This window comes from Vipera berus (assembly GCF_964194415.1).
Source record: "Vipera berus genome assembly, chromosome: 5".
In the NCBI taxonomy this organism is placed as follows: Eukaryota; Metazoa; Chordata; class Lepidosauria; order Squamata; family Viperidae; genus Vipera; species Vipera berus.
Window position 1 is genome coordinate 43359060 of NC_138207.1, and position 26485 is coordinate 43385544.

The 26485-nt window shown below is 36.2% G+C and overlaps 1 protein-coding gene across 1 annotated transcript in view; it reads left to right on the forward strand.

Moving 5' to 3' along the window:
* The first annotated feature begins 1061 nt into the window (after positions 1–1061).
* Positions 1062–26485, forward strand: part of INPP5D (inositol polyphosphate-5-phosphatase D) — a 79823-nt gene continuing 54399 nt past the window's right edge. Inside the window, exons 1-3 of the mRNA XM_081330044.1 lie at positions 1062–1418; positions 12341–12404; positions 25296–25443. Coding sequence (XP_081186170.1) covers positions 1285–1418; positions 12341–12404; positions 25296–25443 — 346 coding nt within the window. The 5' untranslated portion in view covers positions 1062–1284. The remainder of the gene's footprint in view (positions 1419–12340; positions 12405–25295; positions 25444–26485) is intronic.

The following is a 26485-nucleotide window of genomic DNA, read 5'->3' on the forward strand; positions in this document are numbered from 1 at the left end:
GATGCTGCAATGAACAACCAACTGGAAAAATTAAGTGGAAGAGAAAGACTGGAGCAAGAGCTTTGGTCCACCTGCTATTCTTCACATGTCAGCAAAACCAGAGGCCATGGCAGATTATAGAGCCCAACCTGCCTTGTGAATTGCTGAGGACAACACCATGGCTTCTTCCTCTAGATTAGAGAGAAAAGGTTTTACAGGAAATTTTAGACCATACATTTGGAGATGTGGAGATATGAATACTACCAGAAACCCAGTAAAAAAAATAACATGCTTTTTAAATATTATTTTATCCTATCTTCCTACTTCATTTGAACTCTCAAGGCAGCTAACATTACGTAAATGAGAAGTACAAAACAAACCTGAACTTAACGGCAAGTTCAGCAGCATAAGGAAAAATCTATACAAAAATCAGCTACTAATAAAAAATCTTTAAAGGACATGTATGTTTGCTGCATAGAGGCAAAGGGAGTAGGAACCAGCACAATTATTAAAGGAAGAGATTCGTGGATACTGAACACCAGAGCAAGTGTTTCAGTCTAACTGACTCATATCAGAGACTACATTCATTCTGTCACAAATACTAGGACACTTATATTCTCTTGCTGGCATGTCCCACAAGTGCAGGGTCAGGTTTTTTTTTCCAGATTATCCAAGTATTGATCCATTATTTGGGATAATCTAAAGTTAGCGCAGAAGCCAGAATGTCCTAAGATATTCAGAGATGGTCTGTTCTTTACCAGCAGATTAAACTCTTCCAGCACAATCAAGAATCACTAGCCACAATTAGCTCCTATTGATATCCCTGGAAACTTATTCATTTTTCTCTCCTCTCGCTGTATGAAAACTCACACAGTAAGTCAGATATAATAGATGAGGAGCAAGGAAAACAGAAGCAGAGTAAATGAAGAAATTAGACTGTCATATTTTATAATGACAATTTAATTTAGGGGCAATGTTCTAAGAATAAGCTAATCCTTTCAAATTTCTGCAAAGCTGAAAGGAAGAACTAAGATGAAATGCCAACTACTTGGTGAAGGCAGTACTGTATAGTTGCACTGAGAGTGAATGGGGAGGTGTGTGTGGTTGGCCCATTTCATTTGGCTTAATTTGTATGAGGAAGTTCTCTGCTCTGTTTCCTTTCTCTCTCTCTCTACCATTAAACAGGAAGCTGAGCTCTGTGAACAGATAACTTTGAGATCTTTTCTTAACTGCTGTCTGAGTAGTTAATGTTTCTTCAAGTTTTATTTTATATTTTGGTTTTTTTTTCTTTTTTAAATCCAAGGCATGGATCAGTGCTGGTACCACGGAAGCATCACTCGTTCAAAAGCGGAGGATTTACTTTCTAAAGTAGGCAAGGATGGAAGTTTTCTCGTCCGGGCCAGTGAGTCTGTCTCTTCAGCTTACGCCCTCTGTTTACTGTGAGTACAGCTATGGCTTTTGCCTCAGTTCACCTGCTCTTTCACTAATTTAATTCACAGAGAATTGGAAGAAGGGTCCTGTCTCTGCATGATGGGTGATGACACTTGAGTTCAGTTAAGAGTGTCGAAAAAGCATTAAAAGTACTTGGCCAATTAAGTATCATGATAGAATAAATTATCTGAAAAAAATGGTAACATGTTTACCAGAAATGTGATAAAATAAATTTCATAATAAATAAACATATTTAAAGGTAGGCGTTGGACAAAAGATAATTTTTAGAACATTTATGGAGTTAGCTATAAGATCTCATCTTTTGTTTTCATTTTTAGCAAACTGAGGTCAGACTAACCACCAGATTTAGCACCCAGGAACCAAATTTTCTTAGGAACTGAGGCATGATTGATGTAATTATACATACTGTGTATGCAAAGACTTGATAAAGGATGCTGACCTGATTTACCTTACTTAGATCAATGAGATATTGCTTGGGTGTGTGTGTTATGCTGGTGGAGTGTATACCTGGGAATATATGGAAAATATCTGAAGAAAATTGTTCTTTTCTATCCAGACTATTTAATTATATAGAAAGTCAGTTAATGTTAATGTTGTAATTCAGCAGTGGAAGGATAGGCAAATGATATCCTTCAAGATTTCCTAGATACAGAAGTTCAGCAAAATCTAAGGGGCACAAGTGCCTTCTTCTTGTAGTTGTACAATTTTTGTTCTGCATGAGAAGAACTAGGAATAACAAAAATTATTAGTTCTAAGTTGTTCATACACAGGGACCCTCACACACAAGTTATTGAAAAAAATTATGCAGAAAATTATGCAGAAAATTTGCATTTTTGCCAGGAATGTTTCCTTTTCCACTGCACTCTACAGCAGAAATCCAATAATAGATGACTGAAAGATGTTGTGGATCCTCAGTACTGTAGCCCTTAAAAGTACTTTTTTTCAGTGAGCAGCTGATTAAATCCAAATAAAACCTCCGAATTATGAGTGAGATAAACTCATATTTTTACTGGAGTTGGTGATGGTTTTATTATGATGGCTGGTTCAAACGTTACACTAAATGAAACAAAATGTTTAAACATTATGTTTTATCAAAAATTAAGCATTCACTCATACAAATATATACATTATAGCTTATTATGATCAAATAATCTTTGATTTTACTTGATGAATAAGAAAAAGTTTGTAAAGACGGTATAAGAAATCAAAAGGACAATTAATATTAGTATTCTGAATTTTTCTGTCCAGTTTACTGTACGGCTACAGGAGAATATAGTCTGATTACTAAAGAAATACTAGTATTGTTTGCTAAGTTCTTTGTGTTTTGACATATACTATATCTCTACTTGATGCTGTTAACTAACTCATCTAAAAATGGTTGTCTGGTGCCTAGATTATGGTCTTCCTAGTGCTAGACCACAATGTGATTTGTTCTGACATTTTAATTTGATAATTAAATAAAGTTTATAATTGTTAAATATGTTATCAGCATGTTAATTGATACTTGGTATGTTGTTGTTAGCTGCGAAGTCGTGTCCGACCCATCGCGACCCTATGGACAACATTCCTCCAGGCCTTCCTGTCTTCTACCATCTTCTGGAGTCCATTTAAGCTCACGCCTACTGCTTCAGTGACTCCATCCAGCCACCTCATTCTCTGTCGTCCCCTTCTTCTATTGCCCTCGATCTTTCCCAGCATTAGGCTCTTCTCCAGTGAGTCCTTCCTTCTCATTAGGTGGCCAAAGTATTTGAGTTTTAGCTTCAGGATCTGGCCTTCTAAAGAGCAGTCAGGATTGATCTCCTCTAGGACTGACCGGTTTGATCGCCTTGCAGTCCAAGGGACTCGCAGGAGTCTTCTCCAGCACCATAGTTCAAAGGCCTCAATTCTTTGGCGCTCAGCCTTTCTTATGGTCCAACTTTCACTGCCATACATTGCAACTGGGAAGACCATAGCCTTGACTATACGCACTTTTGTTGACAGGGTGATGTCTCTGCTTTTTAGTGTGCTGTCTAGATTTGCCATGGCTTTCCTCCCCAGGAGCAAGCGTCTTTTAATTTCTTGGCTACAGTCCCCATCTGCAGTGATCTTGGAGCCCAGGAAAACAAAATCTGTCACTACCTCCATTTCTTCCCCATCTATTTGCCAGGAATTGAGAGGGCCAGTTGCCATGATCTTGGTTTTCTTAATGTTAAGTTTCAACCCAAGTTTTGCACTCTCCTTCTTCACCCGCAACAAGAGGCTCTTTAGTTCTTCTTCACTTTCTGCCATTAGAGTGGTATCATCTGCGTATCTTAGGTTGTTGATATTTCTTCCGGCAATCTTAATTCCAACTTTTGATTCATCTAGCCCTGCCTTTCTCATGATGTGCTCTGCATATAAGTTAAATAGGCAGGGCGACAGTATACAGCCTTGCCGGACTCCTTTCCCAATTTTGAACCAATCAGTGGTTCCGTGTCCAGTTCTCACTGTTGCTTCTTGACCCGCATATAGGTTTCTCAAGAGACAAATAAGATGGTCTGGTACTCCCATCTCTTTAAGAACTTGCCACAGTTTGTTATGATCCACACAATCAAAGGCTTTAGCATAGTCAATGAAGCAGAAGTAGATGTTTTTCTGGAACTCCCTAGCTTTCTCCATGTACTTGGTATACCAGGTTGAATTCCTGAGTAGACAAAGAGTAGAGGTAATATTTAAGTAAACAAATAAGGGTGTCCGCAGAGTATGGTTAATGTATACAAAAATAGCCATAGCTTCAATTGCATAGTCATGGCTACTATTTTGAGTTTTTTGACCACACCTGTAGTTAATGCCTCAATAATAATAATAATAATAATAATAATAATAATAATAATAATAATAATAATAATAATAATAATAATAATAATAATAAGATGATGATGATGATGATGATGATGATGATGATGATGATGATGATGATGGAAGGAACCTTGCAGGTCATCTAGTCCAACCCCCTGCTCAGGCAGGAAACCCTATACCATTTCAGGCAAATGGCTGTCCAGTCTCTTCTTAAAAACTTCCAGTGTTGGAGCATTCACCACTTCTGGAGGCAGGTTGTTCCACTGGTTAATTGTTATAACTGTCAGGAAGTTTCTCCTTAGTTCTAGGTTGCTTCTCTCCTTGACAAGTTTCCATCCATTGCTTCTTGTTATGCTTTCAGGTGCTTTGGAGAATAGCTTGACTCCCTCTTCTCTGTGGCAGCCCCTGAGATATTGGAACACTGCTATCATGTCACCCCTTGCCCTTCTCTTAATTAAACTACACATACCCAATTCCAGCAACCGTTACCTATATGTTTTAGTCTCCAGTCCCCTAATCATCTTTGTTGCTCTTCTCTGTACTCTTTCTAGAGTCTCAACATCTTTTTTTACATCGTGGTCACCAAAAGTGGATGCAGTATTCCAGGTGTGGCCTTACCAAGGCATTGTAAACTGGTATTAATCCTTCACGTGATCTTGATTCTATCCCTCTGTTAATGCAGCCTAGCACTGTGTTGGCTTTTTTGGCAGCTGCAGCACACTGCTGGCTCATATCCACTAGGACTCCAAGATCCCTCTCACAGTAACTACTATTGAGCAAGGTAGCACCTATACTATACCTGTGCATTTGGTTTTTCTTGCCTAAATGTAGAACCTTACTTTTTCACCATTGAATTTCAGTATGTTAGATAGTACCCAGTGTTCAAGTCTTTCCAGATCCTCCTGTATCTTAAACCTAACTTCTGGAGTATTGGCTATTCCTGCCAGCTTGGTGTCGTTTGCAAATTTGATGACTTCCCCATCTATCCCCTCATCCAAATTGTTGATGAAGATGTTGAAGAGCACTGGGCCCAGAACAGAGCCCTGGGGCACCCCTCTACACACTTCCCTCCATGTAGATGCAGTTCCATTGAGGACCACACACTGAGTACGGCCTGTCAGCCAGCTATGAATCCATCTGGTAGTGATGCTGTCTAACCTACATTTTTCTATCTTATCAAGTAGTAGGCTGTGATCTACTTTATCAAATGCCTTACTGAAGTCCAAGTAAATAGTTCAGTGGTTCTGAGATCACATCTGCCAGTTCCTTGAGAACCTTGGAGTGTAATCCATCTGGTCCTGGTGATCTGAACTTCTCTAGGCTGGACAGGTGTTCACTTACCATTTTCTTGCCTATCTTAATTTGTGTTTCTAATTTGTTTTTTATAGTACTGTTTTTGATAGGTTGGACTGTTTTTTCCCTTTGTGTAAAGACAGATGCAAAAAATGAGTTAAATAGTTCTGCTTTCTCCCTGTTGCTTGTCACCCTCTTGCCACTTTCCCCTACTAATGGACCAATCATTTCCTTAACTTTTTTTCTTGTTTTTTACATGTTGAAAGAAGCTTTTTTTGTTATTTTTGACTTTGGTCGCAAGCCTTAATTTATTTTGAGCCTTAGCTTTACTCACTTCATCTTGGCAGGCACGGGCAATATTAAATAATATTCTGAAATCCATTTGTAATCTCTATAAAATTACCTCCAGGTAATAGTTCTAGACTGTTAGAAGGAAACACAATAGTTTAAAGTCATGGTAGCATTCTGAGCAAGGAAATCTAATTTAAAAATATAAGATAATTCAATATTTAGTTCCTTGGTTTAGGCAAGTGTTGATCTGCTCAAGGTGTCTCACTTCTTGCCATAAGGTTTCTTTCATGCAAAAAATATATATATGAAACACTGAAACCCTCCCTGAAAGGAGAGTGAGAAATTTTCAGTAATATCTTAAGCAGTTCCATACCTTTTACAGCAGGATTATAGCCATCCATTGAAATAATTTTCCCCAATCAAGTTATTTTTAAAATGCCCTAAATGAATATAAATCCAGTTTCTAGTACTAAATATACACTTTAGTAAATTACCTGGTGTCATTCTTATTTGATTGATACACTGCTTTTCTACTCTGATGAATATTCTTGTCTCATTAAATAAAAAAGGTTTAAACCTCATTTAAAATTAACAATAAAATAGGTATTAAATTATTTAGTATTTAAAACCTGGGGAAACCTTTATATGATATTATATTACTGGATCCTGAAATTTTAATTCTTCCAGCTTTTTTAAAAAAATGTTTATTTTTGTTACTTTTAAAATAATAGCAAAATTGTTTTTAAAATAATAAAAAATAAAAGAACAATACATTATGATAATAATAAAAATATATTCATTGTCAAAGAAAAAATCCATAGAAATTATTTTTAAAAAGTGAAAACTGCAACAAAGAAAAAAGGGGAAATTTTGATATATCATTTTAGCAGTAGCTACAATATTATTTAAGTTTGTGCGTGTGTGTGATATAATCATTTATATAACTATAATGTTTTTAATTCGCTGGATTTTGAATAAATGAGTCTTATATTTCATTGCTCATACAAAGTCTATATAGGCAATCCACTCATAGGGTGACGGTCAGCTCTTTAATCCATTGAGTGAAAGGAACCCTATATTTATTTTTTCAATGCTGCAGTATCAGTGTTTTAGTTAAAATATAGGCATGGGGAATCTTAGTTGGCCAGCTGTCAAATTCCATGTACTAGGTATGTAGTTCAAGAGAATATTATACTCTGAACATTTTAGCTTTTATCACACAATCATGTTTATATAATGCACTACTTAAATCCCAAATTAAGTAAGTATGGGGCATTGTAAAAAAAACACCCTGCGTTTTAAAGAAGTATTATCCTTATTACATCTCCAATAAAATGCTGTTTTTCACATTTCTTTTCTATACAAATGTAAAGGAATCCAATAAAGTCTAATATTTTGTTATGTAAGTTTGAGATCCATTCACTCTCTTGCTATAGAACATGGGTGTCAAACTCGATTGCATCATGTGACGTATCATGACGTATCCCAACACTTTTTGCCTTTGTAGAGGCAGGGTGGACGTGGCCTGTGCGTGATGTTTTTGGCCGACGGGCTGCCAGTTTGACACCCCTGCTACAGAAGACACTTTCCCATTGTCTAGAGTAGACAATATAGGAACCCCAATTCTTTATTCCACTCTTTTCTTAGCACTTGTATATCAAATTGAGTTATTGATAACAAATATCTAATAATATTTTTTTCAGTTTAAAGGAATTAACAAATTGTTCTATTATCTCAGATGTCTCAGAAACTGAAAATGCTGCTAGTCCAAATAATGTTAACAAATATTGTAGCTGTAAATATTTCAATATCTGATGTGTACTTTGGACCACCTGATAGATAATGAATTTTTAACACAATGTAATAGTTGGTCCAAAGTCAATTTCCCCGTTTCCATCCAATTTTTCCATATCACCAACTTTGATCCAATTTTTAAAGTTGGGTATCCCCCATAAAAAAACAATTTACCATGGGGAAAAAGGTATTAGACTTAAAAAAAACTAAACTAAAAGTTACAGATTATATATATTTGTATCATCTAAATTTTTGACTGTCTTTTTTTTAAACTGAAACCATATGAAGTCTAAATAATGTCCTAAATTCAGTTTTAAACACAGCAGGAAATGGCTCCTCAGCTTTACTAGAGGCTGAAAGGAACATTTTATCTACATTTCAGTTCCACTTTTTCAAGGTATTCATGGATCCCATCACTATTCTTAATACTCTATTCTCAGACAGTTTCACAGATGAAAAATTACAAAAGCTATACATTCCATTATCATATATAAAAGAAATATTTGCTCATTATCTTCTTTATTTAACAGCAAATATTTAAAAGGTATTCTCTTATAAAATGATTAAACTTTTCCATCAATTTAGTGATTTATCTTGATTTAAAACAAGGAAATGTTTTGTGTTTTAATATTTTATTCTGTATTATTTCCTTTGTTTGGTGGAATATATAATAGTGTACTGTTGTGAAATTTTATCATGAAGAAAAAGCTCTGTTACTTAAAAATATACAGAGCAGGTTACTATGCCTTTTATTGAAGGAGCACATTATCTGGTCAAATATTAAAATCCAAGGCTATAAATGTTTATTTAAACTAATGAAGTCATTCAAAGTATGATTGTATTTTGGGATAATTTTGTACTTTATTTCAGTTGCATATGCTACATTTTCTGAAACTTCTACTCCATTGTTTTTACTGTAGTAATTTGTATCATTAGTGCTAGTGGCTGAAAAATACAGAATATAGACTAACAGAGTTGGAAGGGACCTTGTAGGTAATGTAGTCCAAGCCCCTGCTCAAACAGGATACCCTATACCATTTCTGACAAGTGGCTATCCAATCTCTTCTTGAAAGCTTCCAGTGGTGAAGCACCCAAAACTTCTTCAGAAGCTGTTCCATTGGTTGATTGTTTTCACTGTCAGAAAATTTCTCCTTATTTCTAGGTTGAATCTCTCCTTGATCAGTTTCTATCCATTATTCCTTGTCTGGCCTTCAGGTCATAGTCTGTGAAGATATGAGCCAAAAAGCTGAAAAGCAAACTTTGTGTATGTGATTATGAAACATATATGATAGCCTTACGATTAAAAGGCATTGTGCAAGCATCTTCCCTCTTCTTGCTTAAGAGGCTTTTTAGGCAGTGAGAAGCAATTTTGTGAATGAGACATGATTATGATATGATACAACTCTCATGTGGAATACTATTTGATTAAACAAAAACTCCATCTCAAACCAATGGTACAAATTTCTGTTTTGCAAACTGTGCAGTTGGCATTTGGGAGATGAGTCTTTTCCCTTATTTCTAGGCACTCCTGCTCAACCCCATCAGAACCTAACACATCACTCAAACTCAGGGCTCTGAGAAGAACCCAAACCCAAACCCAAACCCAAACCCAAATCCCGAACTTAATCCTTTAATCTTATTCCAATGCCTGGGTTTTTGGTTTGGTTCTCCTCAGAGCCCTGAGTTTGGGTGAGGTGTTAGGGTCTGATACATACATACATACACCTGAGTAGATTTGCTCCTCTGGACAGCAGTGGCTAATCCCTGCCTCTTTCTGTCTTTCTGTCACTGGGCAGATCCATAACTTTCTCCACTGAACAGCAGAGAAGCGGCACGCTTCAGCCTATTCCGGTTGCTGCAGTGTCAACCCAACAAGCCTAAATTTGGTGAGAATTAGGTCCTCTGGTTAGTGCTATACAAAATCTTAAGACTGTATGGCAGTCTTACAGAAGATGGAAGAAAGTCTGTTTTTTTATTATAAACCCTCTGACTCTTCATATAATAATTATAATTATTATAACTAATAAATAAATTAAAATAAATAAATAAATAAATTTTAACCTTTTTATGGAAAGTTGGACCTTTCCTCTTCACTAAAAATATCATACTATAAAGTCCTGCCTCTAAAAAGATGGCTTGCAAGTAAACCAACTTCTTCTCTCACCAATTCTAAGTGCTTGGCAGAAAAATCCCACTTTCTGGAAAGTGCTCCACCTTTTTTTCCTCCTAATGAAGATGGTACAGATCACAATTAGCAATAGGATGAAAACTTCCACTGGCATGAAGCAGAAACCATTTTCCATGCCCCTAATTGCATTGTGGAAAAGACTATTTCTGTCAATTTCAGAGTTAGAAAAAAGAAGGGAAAAATGTCTAATCCCCCAGTACTGGAAACTCTATAGTCCTGCCCTCCCAATTTTAGAATTTGTTTAGTCCTAATCTTGCTGCAAACTACACTACACTGGTATCAAATTCAGAGCTGCATAACTCTCTTGTGGCCAAAGTCTACACTTTGGAGGAGGAATCTGCACATGAGGTATTTATTTCAGTCTTGCCTCGTTTCAAGAAAGTGGTTCACCTGTCCCTTCACTCTTTCTGATACAGAAGCAAACTGTTGATCTGAAATTAGCAGAAGTTGCCTCCAAAGATTCTGCAGATTTTTTTTAAGTGGCTATAAAAGTATAGTTGAGCTTGGAACAAAATGATATTTCTTAGAGTGATATATTGAACATCTTTTTTAAAACTAAATTTGAATTTCACTAACAACTCTGATGAAAAACAAATCCAGTTTTCTCTCCTTTTGTTGTTTCAGAAGAGCCTTCTAGATTGCCTTGTGTGATTACCTTCCCTCATTCAGTTTTACGAAAGAGACTACATTATCTCTAATTTCTATTCCTCTGTCATTTCCCAATTTTTATTTTTCCCCTCTGAGAAATTTACTTTGAAATTGCAACTTTTCCTAAAATTGTGACTTGAAATATTTTTCGTCAAGCCAGGCCAATCAGTAAATTTGTACCAGCATTTTTTTAAAGTTATGAATGTGCTGGAATTATATTAAAATTTAATGAAATTTGTACAAGGCAATGCTGCTCTCTGCTAATTCCATTCTTCTCAAACAGGAAGCTTCCTACTTTTTCTACTTAAACATCATTTCTATTAAACATCTTAACTATTCTGATATAAGGCACAAGGTCCTATAAGGTTGTTAGCCACACTATGAATATTGTTATCAGAATACCATGCAAACACAAATCTTTTTCTACTGTAGAAAGGTTATTTCACTCACAAATGAAAAGCATTATTTAAGATAAAGAACAGTTAACTCAGATTTATAAGTAAAAATAAAGAGGAATAGAATATAAAATGTTAATGAATGCAATGGAAAAGTAGTATTATTCACATATTAGGAAAATTTTAATTTATCTGGACAATATTGTTAAGGATATATTCTATTAACATATACTGATCAGAAAAACAAACCTAAATCAATCCATGAGGGGGTTTTTTTGTAGATAGTGATAGGTGTAAATCATTGGCATAATAGGTCTCAAAGAAACAAGCCAAAAGCAGCTTTTTGTGAGAAATTCCATAATATTATTACCTTTGAAGGCATACATTTGCATTTAATAACAGTAGTAACCACTGGTGGAAGTGCAGTCAATGAATCTTCAGCAACTTAAACTAAAAATGCAGATTGCACATCTGGCAATTTGAAACCCAATATATGTCATTTTTGCCATTTATTCAGTGCACTTTTGGCATTTATTCAGTGCACAATTTGTTTCAGCAGCTGAAGCATCAGCACACCAACTGGAGAAAGTTCCTAATTGGAGAAAAGTGTGAATCCAATCCAGCCAGAGGAAGCCAAGCCATTTGTGTCAACAGCCCTCTTCCATTCCATTTGGAATGGAAGGATTTGAATGCATGTGCAATAATTATGCACATTCAGGAGCCACAATGATATACAGATGACTGATTCTGTGATTCAGGCTGCTTACGTAGAACAACCAGCAGCTACTTTCTCTTCCTTTATAGCTGAGTGAAAAATAGCTTTGTCAGCTGATTTTCAGGTGCAACCCTTCAACTTTAATTTGACAACTGCTCTTAAAAAGATTGGAAATTGTTTCATGGTCAAAAACGAAAAAGCAGCATGCAGATGACAAGAGATGCTTTGTTTATTGCTTTGTGTGTACTTTCTGATACTAAAATATTTTTATTTTAAAAATCTTTTTTAAAAAAGCTTGAAATTCATTACATGAATCAAAGCTTTGGGAATTTCTGCTCTTTAAAAACAATGTTCTTGGGGACAAAATATTAACATGAATCTTCAGATTTATTTTTACAAATATGTGAGGAAAAATGGAAATAGATATCAAGATTGAAATCTTTTCAGATCAAAATCCTACAATACTCTACTGAAATACTCTAGCTATTCTTACATCATGGAAAAAAGAAGGCTGACAAGACTTTTTTTTTAAACAAAAAGAGGGGTTTTAAAAGGACAAAAGCCTTTAGCAGTAGATTGCTATTGGCAAGATAGTACTAAAAGTATAGTGTCTGAGAACTGACAGAAACGCTTTCTATAGGGAAAATGAGAGTCGATGCATACCTTATAAACAATTCTGGGGACTGTTGGGAATATTGGATGGTTTCCCAAGATGATTATTTTTTTTCTTTCTGAACTATTTTAATGTTTTCTCCTCATGCCTTCCAGGAATGCGAACTGCGTATATACTTACAGGATTCTACCAAATAAAGAAAATAAACTAGTGATCCAGGTAAGCCCAAGTTGAATGCTAAATATGGAAATCTCTTTTCCTATGTCTGCTCTCTTATAGGAAGCCAGGAAAGAAACATAACTTTCTTTCAGCACTATAAAGGCTTGTATTCCACACAGTCACCTGTTCCATATCACTTACAAGCACTGGTTCTGACACTGGAAGTCTGCTTAGAGCAGCACAAGGATAAGTGTCTGCCTTCTCCAAGCTAATCAGACTCTGCCTCCTTCTCTGGACTCTTGTTTGGATGGCTGAAAGCATCTTGAGGTTCTGTTTTGAATGTAGACCACATAGAAAGGTGCAGTGTCTTAGCTATCCTCTCAGTTAACTTTCAGTCAAGGTCTAGGCAAGGATGGTGTGGGTCTCCTTTCCTTTATATTTTTCCAGCTCAGTACAGACCCTATGCTAAGGTATGTGCTGTTGTATTACACACAATCTCAGGGAGTGGATGGGCTCCAGATATTTTTAAAAGGGTAAATATTTTGTCCAAGTAGTTGCTCATTTCCTTGAATGACAGTTGATGCCCAACTGTTTATCCCACCTAGGCCTCAACTATTTTTGAAGAGGGGGGCATTGGCAGTACTGTAGAATAGTCTGCACAATCCATTGCTATTGTCAGACCGATGAAAGCTGTGTCACATTTATTTATTATTTATTTATTTATTGCATTTATATACCGCCCTTTCCCTGAGGACTCAGGGCGGTTTACAGGGAGTTAAAAAACAACCATACAAAAGTTAAAACCCAATTTAAAAAGTTAAAACCCAATTTAAAACATTGTTGGGATGGAAGCTCCACTTTTTTCATATCTGCACAAAGTCCACAATGCTTAAACAAAAAGGGTGGCACTTCCTTTGTATTAGTGGTATGCTACTTTTATCTCCCTTCTCCGTCCTATAGATGCTGCTGTTTGGCAATTATCTGGTGAACAATTTTATTAAAATCTTCCAATATTTTCATAAAAAGAGTAAGTGAAACAGTTTCTAAAACATTTGTCTCAGGTGTCATTAATTGTCCTCAGGTGTCATTTACAACTGTCGCTGTGTTCCCTTCATTTTTTTTTCCTACTATTATAACATCTGGCTTAATTGTACATCTTATAGCACCCTTCCGATCCTGTTCTTGATACTCTACTTATCTTTTGTTTTGGGGTTCCACCCCCAACTGTATTTCCGTAAGACAATTAAAACAATTACATGTTTATCTCAGTCCAGTGATATCCCACTAAAAAGGGTTGTAAAGTAGCAACATTAGCAGTAGCAAAACTTTGCATTATTTTCTTCACATTTTCTTTTGCTCTCAGCCAGGGGCAAGCCTTGTGGATTGTAAGCAGTAGAAACTCTCATTCCTTATACTGCTGCAGCATTATACAAGGCTTGGAGCACCTACTGTAAGTCCTAAATGCAAATGATAGCACACAAGTGACTTTTCATACTCATCCTGCTTATGTCACAGGAACACACTAAGATGTAATGCTTTATAGGATTAGAAAGTTACTGCATGGTGTTCATCTTTATATACCCACCAAGCAGAAATGCATTTGGAAAAAAATACCAAAAATATCAAAACAGTGGTTTGATAATACTAAAAATTCTTACGGAGATGGACTTGTGATGTCAATAGTTTTAAATATATAGAAAATCTTTGCAGCTCATCTCTCTGTATATGTTTGATTACTATAGTGATATATGATCTTTGCACTGAATTCTCCTTTATTCAGGAAACTAATCTTAAATCCTTGACAGGTAGTCCCCAACTTACGAACAGAACTTTTGTAAAAAAAAATCCATTGCTAAGCAGGGCAGTTATTAAGTTGCACATCATTTTACAATGTTTTGGTCACAGTTATTAAGCAAATTGCTGCAGTTGTTAAGTGAATCTGGTTTCCCTCATTGATTTTAATTGTTGGAAGCAACTGGGAAGGCTACAAATGTTGATCACATTGCAGGTTAGTTGCCAAGTCCTGAATTTTGATCCTGTTGCAACAGTCGTTAAGTGTGAAAAATGGTGAGAAGTCACTTTTTTCAGTGCTATTGTAACTTCAAATGATCACAAAATAAATTGTAGTAAATCAAGGATTACCTATATCTGGGGCCAAAATGTTGGGTTTCCAAAAAAACTTGTTATCTTGCTGTGGTACTCTGAGCAGGACTGACTTACTTACTAGCCTAGGACAGTGGAAATCATTTATTCAATTTGGATTTTAATTCCAAGATGAAATTTCCTTCTCTTCTGGAAAAACTTCCAGATGGCCCAATTTTCTTGCTGAATTATTCTTCTGAGGATAAAGAAGAAGCAGCCCAATAACCAGGATCCTTGTTGACCTGATGAAGTGAGTGGTGTGATTACGCTTTCTTATCACACAGGAAGTAGTTGGGTTACTGCTTCCAATAAATATTACTTAGTAGTATTACTTTCAGTGAACCTTACTAAAAGGTTAATGTCATGACATGATGTTGGATTGCCCTCTAATATGAGGGGGGTGGGGTGGAAATGCTGCATAATAAGTTATCCCACTAAACAATCTGATAAATTCTAAAGTAAGAAATAAGACCTGTAAATCTGTGGGAATAAGCAAAGCAGTGTATTTTAGTTATGTAAGATTTAAATTATGCGAAATTTAAAATATATAAAATACAAGACAGAACTACAAAGTATCTATAAAATTTATCCTGCGCAAACAAAAATTAGCCAATAGCAACTATCTGACTCTTTTTGTTTCTTTGCAGAAATAATGTAACTGGCCTTTTGTAACTTTGCAGAATTAATGAGTTCCTCTAGTGCAGGGGTAGGCAACCTCGGCTCTTTTATGACTCATGGACTTCAACTCCCAGAATTCCTGGGAGAAAATATTTAACTCAATGGTCTTTCCAGTTACAGAATTGAACATAAGAAATACAAAGAGGGCTAGAGCTGACCTTTTGTCAATAGTTGTTGGGAAGAGAAAGTACTATGTGATATTTAATTATAGTCTGTTTTTAACACATTTTAGGTGATTACCACAGACATATACAGGACAGACGTATTTTTTCCTGGTAACCCTGGGAAACTAGAAGATTTTCAGAGACAAGTGAATGCTATTTAAAATATTATCATACTAAGCATTTGCTTTAAAAGCAAATATCTGGTCTTTGCAGTTGCTGAAGTAATTTTAATAAGAACAATGCACTGTTATCCTAAGCTATAGCTACCTGTAGCTACCTAAAGTTGTCTCCCTTGGATATCTCAAATGCTTTGTGCATGTCGGAGAATAGATATCACAGTGGGAAGCAATTTAAAATTCTTTTTCAAAGGTTTAAGAGATTCTATATTGTTTGTAATGCCGATTTCATGGGCAATTCGAAAATACAAATGATTATAACAGGTGATGAATTTTATAAACCATCATGAAAATGATGATAATAATTGAAAAAAACACAAAAATGCCAACACTGATGGATAACTGTTGTTATCATGTCAGACAAAAATACTGAGTAAGGGGCAGCTTTGGATTAGCATTTTCAAGACTAACCAGTTCTATTGGGGAAGAAATTTTGTGAGCCATGGCTCACCTCATTGGATACAGAATCTGTTTGATAGTCCAGAATTTTAAATACAGAGGATTAAATCAGGTTAAAAAAACCTCTCACAGGGAAATGAATGTGTTTACACAATATTGTGTAATATTGCCTAATTACAATACTGTAGTATTTACACTGGTAGATAATATTCCCTCTGATATGGTTGCCTATCATCCTGAATTTCATCCATATAATTTATTTATTTTTAAACCTATTTCAAATTTCCAGTTATACTTCTGCAGGGTAAATAAGTAAATAAAATCCATTGATTCATGTATTAATGAATAAATTCATGGAATTAGGAACTGAATATGAGTTTACCTGTCTGGATAACATACAGTTTGAAGTGTGTTGAGGAACAGTTCCGTTTTGAAATCATAATCCATTCTTTTTTCCCACCATCCGTTCATAATTTTCTTTTATTTCCACAGATAAAATACCTTTAGAATGTCAATGTTTCATGTTGACTTCCTTTATATAATGTGAATAGCAGTGTTTTAAATATATGTTTTTCAGGAATAGCTAAACTTGAGACAAGTTATGAACAGTTTGCTGCCAGACATTCCAGCCTGCATCATGCTCCTTGTCATCCCCATTCTGTTTTCCTTTTCTCTGAATAGATGTCATTTAAATAGTCTAATTTATGGTTGGCTTATATTTTGGAAAGCAGCTCTTTTTCTCAAGTCACAAGTCTTTCTAAGGTTATAGGATTACAACAATATGTTTGTAGAAGAGTTCAAGATAAGGTTGATGTAAGGCTCTTAGCTGAAGAAAAGTTTTTAAGCACCTGCTTTATTCTGAGATCTAAATGCTTGTACAGAATGAAACACATCTTTAAGATGTTAAAGCATTAAAGTGTTCATGTAATCAACAGTCAAGCTTCAGGTGGAGAATTTACCTCCTTGGCGTTCTCTGCTTTGCAGAAAGTGAAACTGCTGGTGGGATGGTAATTTTCCACCCCCAGTATGTGAACAGAAAGTTTTACTACTGCCATAAACCAAACATGTGTGTTCTGCCAGGAATGGCAATCCAAATAATCTGTGTTGAAGTTGCTCTGGTTCCCCAGATCCTAAGCCTCCTCATCTAACATTCCACGCCAGTAGAAACACAGAATCAACATTAAAAAAATAAACATCTGAAATGCTACATTTGGCTTCTTTTATTGCCCCATAAAAGTAACACTATCAGAAGAGCACACAAGGTATCTGTTGGTTATCCTAGTCCTAGGTTACAGATGTGAAAGAGAGAAAAATTATACTTTGAATTATATATTTTAAAGAAATGAAGAAGGAAGCAATATATAGATACATGTTTTCTTGTGCCTAGCTCTTTAACTTTTAGCTGCTGCTTTTTACCTATGTAATTCTTTAGCTAACTCTGCATTTTTTTCTTCTTTTAACAACCCTGTAATCCCATGCATGGGGTGGAGTTGGGGCAACTGAATGGAGCTGACCATTTATGGCCAGGTGCCCTTTCTGACACCTTTGCACAGCTCATAGCAGATATTTTCTCTTTGAGCCCAGAGAGAAATATCAGCCACTACCTAGGATCGAATTCACAGCTTCCTGATATAAACCCTGCATTGCAGTAGCCTCATCCACTGTAGCATTAGATAAAATAAGGGCCTTGGTGGAGCAGTGGGCTAATGCCTCCTTAAGTAACACCAGCTGCCTGCAATTAGTGCAGGTTCGCATCCCACCAGGCTCAAGGTTGACTCAGCCTTCCATCCTTCCGAGGTAGGTAAAATGAAGACCCAGATTGTTGGGGGCAATAAGCTGACTTTGTAATAATGCCGCTTGGGGGGGGGGGCAAAAGCCCTAATAAGCAGGCATATACATAGAATGAAGGCTATTGCTAAGCACATTGGTTTGTGCTTAAATTGTAAGCCGCCCTGAGTCTTCGGAGAAGGGCGGGATATAAATGGGATTAAAAAAAATAAAAAAATAGGCAGGCTATCTTATTGGGCAATTAATTATGCACCACCAGCTTTAACTGATGAAAGGCACTTAAATCACTTATCTACCTGCTCCACCTCCCATCGAATCTCTCTTGTCCCTGGCACTTTTCCCCACTCTCTTCATGGTTTATGCAGTTGTTCCCTTAGCAGTTCTAAAGTGATAAATGTGGATCTTTAAAGTCTTGGATCTATTTGACCTAAAGGAGCTCAGGAGAATAGTTAACAGATTTTTATTTTGGAAAATCTGGTTATTTTGAAACTCAAAAGACTTGTTCTTAAACTTAGCATTACTGAACCATTTATGTGCCAAGTCACTAACAGAAACAAAAGAAGAAGCTGACTACGCCAGGGACTTTCATCTTCTGATGGTCACTTTTATGGACTTCACCTGGCATTCCAGACTGTTCTGTGCAAACTTGTTTCTATTTTTGTTCCTCTTTTCACAAAACCATTTCACAAAACAAAACCAAGTATGTACAAGTGTATATCTATATGTATGTATAGATGGATTCGACGTTGCCACATTCATTAACACATTTTTCTATAAATGTATTTTTTCCCCAAGATTCATAACATCCCTGGCTTGAGACCTGGTTTTAATCTCAGGACTGTGCAGCCTTCCTCAGATTCTATTGTTTGGGCTTAGGAAATCCATAAGCCCAAACCCACTTTGTCCAGAGGCCAACAAATAGCAAGGGTGGAAGTATTAGAACAGGAGGGTTAATTGCATTTCTCATCGCAATTTCTTATATGTTGCATGTTTTATATTATTTCCAGTGTTGCTTTTTATACAGTGATGATGGCTGATTTCTCAAGAAACAGATAAAAGACATACTTGAAACTCTATCAGTAGATTGTGCTTCTTTCTATATTCTACTGGCAAGGTTACTTTCCTGTGATGAATTTTAATTGCTGAAAATTGCAACAATAGACTTGGATGGAGTGACAGGTCTATCTGAAATGTCATTGACATGATGAGTCAAAGTGCTATTATTCAAAGTTACACAGAAGAGTGCAGTATAATAGAAAGAACACAGGTTTAAGGTGTTATCTCTCTTTTTTTTATTAAAGAAATCTCTACCAACAAAAGGAGATTTTCCATTGGATCCCACCAACTATTGTTAAATAAATTATTTGTTTATTATTCTATTGCAGAATTGCTTTGGGGACAAAGTTATCACCAGAAAAATAATACAAAACAAATCCACTTAGTAAAACAAACAGTTTTAATCACCACTCAGTAAAATATAAGAAATATCACATAAACTTGAAATCACAACTATTACATAATTGTAAAAGATACAATAACATCCTATTTATAATTATTTTTAAAAGCCTCTATTATTAAATTATGTCCAGATTTGAAAGGCGTGTCATATCTTGTTGTTGTTAGGTGCGAAGTCGTGTCCGACTCATCGCGACCCTATGGACAACGTTCCTCCAGGCCTTCCTGTCCTCTACCATCTTCTGGAGTCCATTTAAGCTCACGCCTACTGCTTCAGTGACTCCATCAAGCCACCTCATTCTCTGTCGTCCCCTTCTTCTATTGCCCTCAATCTTTCCCAGCATTAGGCTCTTCTCCAGTGAGTCCTTCCTTCTCATTAGGTGGTCAAAGTATTTGAGTTTTAGCTTCAGGATCTGGCCTTCTAAAGAGCAGTCAGGGTTGATCTCTAGGACTGACCGGTTTGATCGCCTTGCAGTCCAAGGGGCTCGCAGGAGTCTTCTCCAACACCATAGTTCAAAGGCCTTAATTCTTTGGTGCTCAGCCTTTTTTATGGTCCAGTTTTCACTGCCATACATTGCAACTGGGAAGACCATAGCCTTGACTATACACACTTTTGTTGACAGGGTGATGTCTCTGCTTTTTAGTGTGCTGTCTAGATTTGCCATGGCTTTCCTCCCCAGGAGCAAGCGTCTTTTAATTTCTTGGCTACAGTTCCCATCTGCAGTGATCTTGGAGCCCAGGAAAATAAAATCTGTCACTACCTCCATTTCTTCCCCATCTATTTGCCAGGAATTGAGAGGGCCGGATGCCATGATCTTGGTTTTCTTAATGTTAAGTTTCAACCCAAGTTTTACACTCTCCTTCTTCACCCACAACAAGAGGCTCTTTAGTTCTTCTTCACTTTCTGCTATTAGAGTGGTATCATCTGCATATCTTAGGTTGTTGATATTTCTTCCAGCAATCTTAATTCAACTTTTGATTCCTCTAACCCTGCCTTTCTCATGATGTGCTCTGCACATAAGTTAAATAGGCAGGGTGACAGTGTACAGCCTTGCCGGACTCCTTTCCCAATTTTGAACCAATCAGTGGTTCCGTGTCCAGTTCTCACTGTTGCTTCTTGGCCCACATATAGGTTTCTCAAGAGACAAATAAGATGGTCTGGTACGCCCATCTCTTTAAGAACTTGCCACAGTTTGTTATGATCCACACAATCAAAGGCTTTAGCATAGTCAATGAAGCAGAAGTAGATGTTTTTCTGGAACTCCCTAGCTTTCTCCATGATCCAGCATATGTTGGCCATTTGATCTCTAGTTCCTCTGCCTCTTTGAAATCCTGCCTGTACTTCTGGTAGTTCTCGATCCACATACTGCTGGAGTCTAGCTTGTAGGATTTTAAGCATAACTTTACTAGCATAAGAAATGAGTGCAATGGTGCGGTAGTTTGAACATTCTTTGGCACTGCCTTTCTTTGGAATTGGAATGTAAACTGATCTTTTCCAATCCTGTGGCCACTGTTGAGTTTTCCAAATTTGCTGGCAAATTGAGTGTAGCACTTTTACTGCATTGTCTTTTAAGATTTTGAATAGCTCAGCTGGAATACTGTCACCTCCACTAGCTTAGTTGTTGCTCAGCTTTTCTAAGGCCCACTTCACTTCACATTCTAGGTCTAGGATGTCTGGCTCGAGGTCAGTGACCACCTCATTGTGATTATCAGGGACATTCTCATTCTTGTATAGTTCTTCTGTGTAATTTTGCCCCCTCTTCTTAATCTCTTCTGCCTCTGTTAGGTCCCTGCCATTTTGGTCCTTTATCATGCCCATTTTTGCATGAAATGTTCCCTTCATCTCTCCAATTTTCTTGAAAAGATCTCTGGTCCTCCCTATTCTATTGTTTTCTTCTATTTCTTTGCACTGTTCATTTAAGAAGGCATTCTTATCTCTTCTAGCTATTCTCTGGAATTCTGCATTCAATTTGGCGTATCTTTCTTTTTCTCCCTTGCCTTTTGCTTCCCTCCTTTCCTCAGCTATTTGCAAAGCTTCCTCAGACAGCCATTTTGCTTTCTTGCATTTCTTTTTCTTTGGGATGGTTTTAGTTGCTACCTGTTTTACAGTTTTGTGAACCTCTGTCCATAGTTCTTCAGGCACTCTGTATATCAGATCTAATTCCTTAAATCTATTTGTCACCTCTACTGTATATTCAACAGGGATATGATTTAATTCATACCTGAGTGGCCTAGTACTTTTTCCTACTTTCTTCAGTTTAAGCCTAAACTTTGCAATGAGAAGCTCATGGTCTGAGCCACAGTCAGCTCCTGGTCTTGTTTTTACTGACTGTATAGAGCTTCTCCATCTTTGGCTGCAGAGCATATAGTTAATCTGATTTCTATGTTGACTGTCTGGTGATGTCCATGTGTAGAGCCGTCTCTTGGGTTGTTGGAAAAGAGTGTTTGCTATGACCATCGTATTTTCTTGACAAAATTCTATCAGCCTGTGCCCTGCTTCATTTTGTACTCCAAGGCCAAACTTGCCTGTTATTCCGGTTATCTTTTGGCTTCCTAGTTTAGCATTTCAATCCCCCATGATGATAAGGACAACATTTTTTGGTGTTAGTTCTATAAGGTGCTGTACGGCTTCATAGAACCGGTCAATTTCATCCTCTTCAGCACTGGTGGTTGGGACATAGACTTGGTCTACTGTGATATTGAATGGTTTGCCTTGGATTCGAACTGAGATCATTCTGTCATTTTGAGGATTGTATCCCAGTATTGCTTTTCCTACTCTTTTATTGACTATGAAGGCTACTCCATTTATTCTGAGGGATTCTTGCCTGCAGTAGTATACCTGATGGTCATCTGAATTAAATTCACCCATTCCTGTCCATTTTAGTTCGCTGATACCTAAGATGTCGATATTCAGTCTTGTCATCTCTTTTTTAACCACGTCCAGCTTTCCTTGATTCATGGATCTTACATTCCAGGTTCCTATGGAGAAACAATCTTTACAGCATTGGACTTTCCTTTCCCCACCAGACATATCCACAGCTGAGCGTCCTTTCGGCTTTGGCCCAGTCGCTTTATTCTTTCTGGCGCTACTAGTACTAGTCCTCTGCTCTTCCCCAGTAGCATATTGGACGCCTTCCGACCTGAGGGGCTCATCTTCCAGCATCATATTGTTTTGCCTTTTGGTACTGTCCATAGGGTTTTCATGGCAAAGATACTGGAGTGGGTTGCCATTTCCTTCTACAGTGGATCACATTTTGTCAGAACTCTCTGCTATGACCTTTCCGTCTTGGGTGGCCCTGCATGACATAGTTCATAGCTTCATTGAATTACGCAAGCCCCTTCGCCACAACAAGGCAGTAATCCATGAAGGGGATGTCATATCTAAGGGAGTACTATTACTTTAAAAATCACTTCTTATGAAGGTTTAATTTTAAATTATATCATTGGATAATGATATAATTTAAAATTACACTTTCATAACAAAGTTATAAATTTAAAAGGGAGATCCTTTGAATTTGACCATTCCATACACAATCTATAATTTACCAACTGGTTTATAACTAGGTAGAATTAACATCCTTCTCAAAATACATATCAGTTATTATATTCATATTTATAGTCTTTTTACTTTCCCATAGCACCATAGATATTTTTAACCATCTATTAATGTCACCATTACTGTATCTACATTTTACAATCAGAAGTATTTAAATCTCCCAAAAAGAATATTTTCCTAGGAATAATGATCCTTAATTGTTTAATTAAATCACAGCAAAAGACTAAAAGGTATTCTCTTGCCTATTGGGAAAGTGCTTTATTTATTACTATTTCTTTTATATCCAAAATATTTGCCCTATTGCTTTACAACCTCCACAAGAGAGCTCTTAAATTATTAAATAATAAATATATATTATTAAAAATAAACTATGGCGATAAATTTTCCAAAATTTTAACCTGTACATATTTGCATCTACAGCCATTTCTTCATTATCAAAATCTACTAATAATTTAAGATTATCAGAAACATGATGGTCTTTAATAAAAGCAAATTGTGCAGAATAGATTATTGATGAAACCTATTCTGCAGTCAGAATTATTACAGCTATATTTTTACATATTTAATGGTATGGTGCATTTTTCTATTTATGTTCACTGGCAAAATTGTAGAATTGCAGTAATTTATATTTAAATATTTAGCAATGATATAGAATGATAATTTGTATGGTCTTTCCTTTTTTTCAAAGTAACCATATAGAATGAAAAAGGAAGAACATTTTTTTTTAAAAAAAATGTATCTCTAACAATGGAGGAGTGAATCTCCTTTGATGTTTATAAACTCTAAACTCTTCTAGTTCACTGAGTCTATCAGTTCAGTTGCAACATTAGAGGTGGGGCTAAATCTTTTGAATAAACATAAGAAACTTGAGGAAGTTTTATTTCCTTTAAAAAGCTGTCCACCACCAAGCATCTGTGACTAAGATTATTTGCATGATAGCCTTTGACTTCACTGAATGGTCTGTGTGAAGCCTATAACAGTGAAGGTGGGGAAAAATTAAAAGTCATATAGTTTAACATGTTATACAAAATGTCTGAAATAAATAAATAAATAAATAATAAACCCGAAATAAACTTTAATTGGTAAATTTGTCATCTCTAGGTCCAAAAGCCAGTGGTCTTTTTTATCATCAGTTTCCATTATCTTAGATCATTTTGAATCTTTAAAAAAAGTGAAGAAAAAATGAGGAAGTTGTTTCTATCTGAATCATAATTACAAAGAACTGAAGCAGTTAGTATGTGAAAATGGAAAATGAAAATAGCGAGGAAGGGACAATGGAGGAAGGGGGACTGTGAAACAGTAAATAGCTGCATTTGCAGATATAAATTGAAGTTTAGCTAAAATGGAAAACTGTGCATGGTTTACTCTTCCTAGAACACCAAGGCAATGCAATAGCTTCACATGTTATTTCCAACCAGTTAAAATCTAAAGAGGTACAGTAGATGAGATGCTTTACCTAATCTAGGCCAGAAGAAGCAACAGACACACTGCACACATGCACATGATACACCTGCACCCCAGCATCTTTTTTTGCATCCTAAATGCTCAAAGGTCATGCTGCCAAATTATGCTATCCAAATTTCCACTTTTTATCAAAATGCAGTACAACTTGTTAAGCATCTTTTGTCTATCTTATTTTTTTTTAAATCTCAACCCAAAGAAGCATGGGGTGGGGGTGGGGGAGCTAAAGGTTCATTTCTCTTCTCTCCAGGCTCATCCTATGTCACTGCTATCTTCTGAGGTCCTGAACAGCCAAACAGATTAAGATGCATAAAAAGATTGACTGACACTTATGTCAGAAAAGAACTAGTTGTGTTATTCTCCAGTTTAGAAAGAACACAGAGTAATCACCTTTCCTTTCTTTAAATGGCTAGAAAAAAGCAGTTGGCTTGAAGCCTTGAGGCTGAGAGAAAATGCAGAATTTGCACTGATGAAGCAAAGCACATGTATAGACTAGATGTTCCTGTGATCTTGCTACGGGTACCTATAAAATAGTCCTGTTTAATTGCCATTCATTTTTCAAGGCAAAGAGGATTCCCCCCCCCCCCCAGATTGGAATTCAGCATGTTCTGCTTCTGTGTTTTTTAGCATGGTATTTGACACTGGTCTGGATGAAAGAGACCAGGAAATAAAATGAGTCACCTTACTGGAATGGCATACATATCTTAAAGTAATATCTGTGATTAATAAATTAAACCAAATTACTTATTATTATTTATTAAATGTATATGCCGCTCTTCACACTGTTTGAGTTATCCATTGTTTAAAGTTCTTTTGTGGATCAATCTACAAGTAATGAAAGGGAAATGTAGGCAGAGGAAAAAACAGAGATAAAATATGAAGAATGGGCTTGAGGATCCAAAACAGGCATTTAATAAGAGTACCTGCTTAGGCTTACATTGTTAAAAAAACCTAACCCTAGCTGAAAATATGGGAAAGGGTGTATTTAAAAAGTGTTAAGAATTGTGTTTGCTGTACTTTCACTGTATTGCTAAGTGTATTATTAACTTCTTCAACATGCCTATTTGGTTGAAAATCTCCAGCACTATTTGATACATGTATATATCTCCCTATATATTTGTGGTGCCTTTAGGCATGTGAAGGTGTTCCAGTGCAATATTTCAACAGCTTAGATGAAGTGATAGAATTTTACAAGAAAGAGAACAGGGGGCTGGTCCGGAGCCTTAAATTCCCAGTTCCCCACGAAGAAGAGACAACAGATGATCTAGAAGAAGATCTGGGTAAGAAGTTCAAAACATAGTAATTTACATTATTACTGATCAATCCAAAGTTGTCAATTTGCAGGCAGTAGTCAGTATTACAGTGGTATTGAATTGACCTGTTGAATTAAGGACTGTTGAATAAATACATTTATCCCTCACTATACACCTCTCTAACAATTCTTTGAAACTGAACACTGCCTGTCAGTCAGCCATAACGAATATCATTCAAGAATATTATCCCATCCTGTCCTTCAAAGGGTAGAAAATGCCCTGGAAAAATGCAAAGCGTTTTATCAGTCTCCTAGTCATATACCTTGAGGTATTTCCCTGTTGTATGTCAAAAAAATATAATAAAATAATGCAAGAAGATCTATTGCTCTATAGTTTTTGAAGTATTGTCTTCCTTTTAGTCATAAATACCAAGCTAAACCATAATTCTCCTTAAAATATTTGCTTTTAGTTTTGAATTGTACTGTGTGTATAGATGATTCTCTTCACCGATCATACTGTCAAACTGATACCTACTTAATGCTGCTTTTGTTAGATTTTAAAAGTTTCTCTGGCAGTACATTTTAGATGTATGCAAGCACAAAATGCCACTTGAAGTTTCATTCTGTCTGTCTTGCTTCTTCTGACATGTCAGTATTAATAAATTTGGCAATATACTCTTGTAATGGTTTACAAAGTTAAAACTCATTCCAATTAAATTCCCATTAAAAGCAAACAGATGAAAACCCCATCTATAATTCTAATTACAGTGTACACAACCTTTCAGAGGAGAAAGGCTTTAACTCTCTTTCAGAAGCTCACATGATTATACATTTGGCACAGCTGTACCATCAACCTAAATCAGACACTAATCCTGACTTGGAGAAGTAGTTTCCATGTGAATCCTATGTAGAATCACCTCTGGTTCTTACATATTTTCCTTTAAACATGCTGGTGCCACGGCTTCATCCAGAGGGGAGACTTCAGTGATACTCTACTCTCTCTCTCTCTCCTAGGGAAATCCCAATTAAAATAATAGCGATGCTTCTATTATTATTCCAACAGCTGGGTG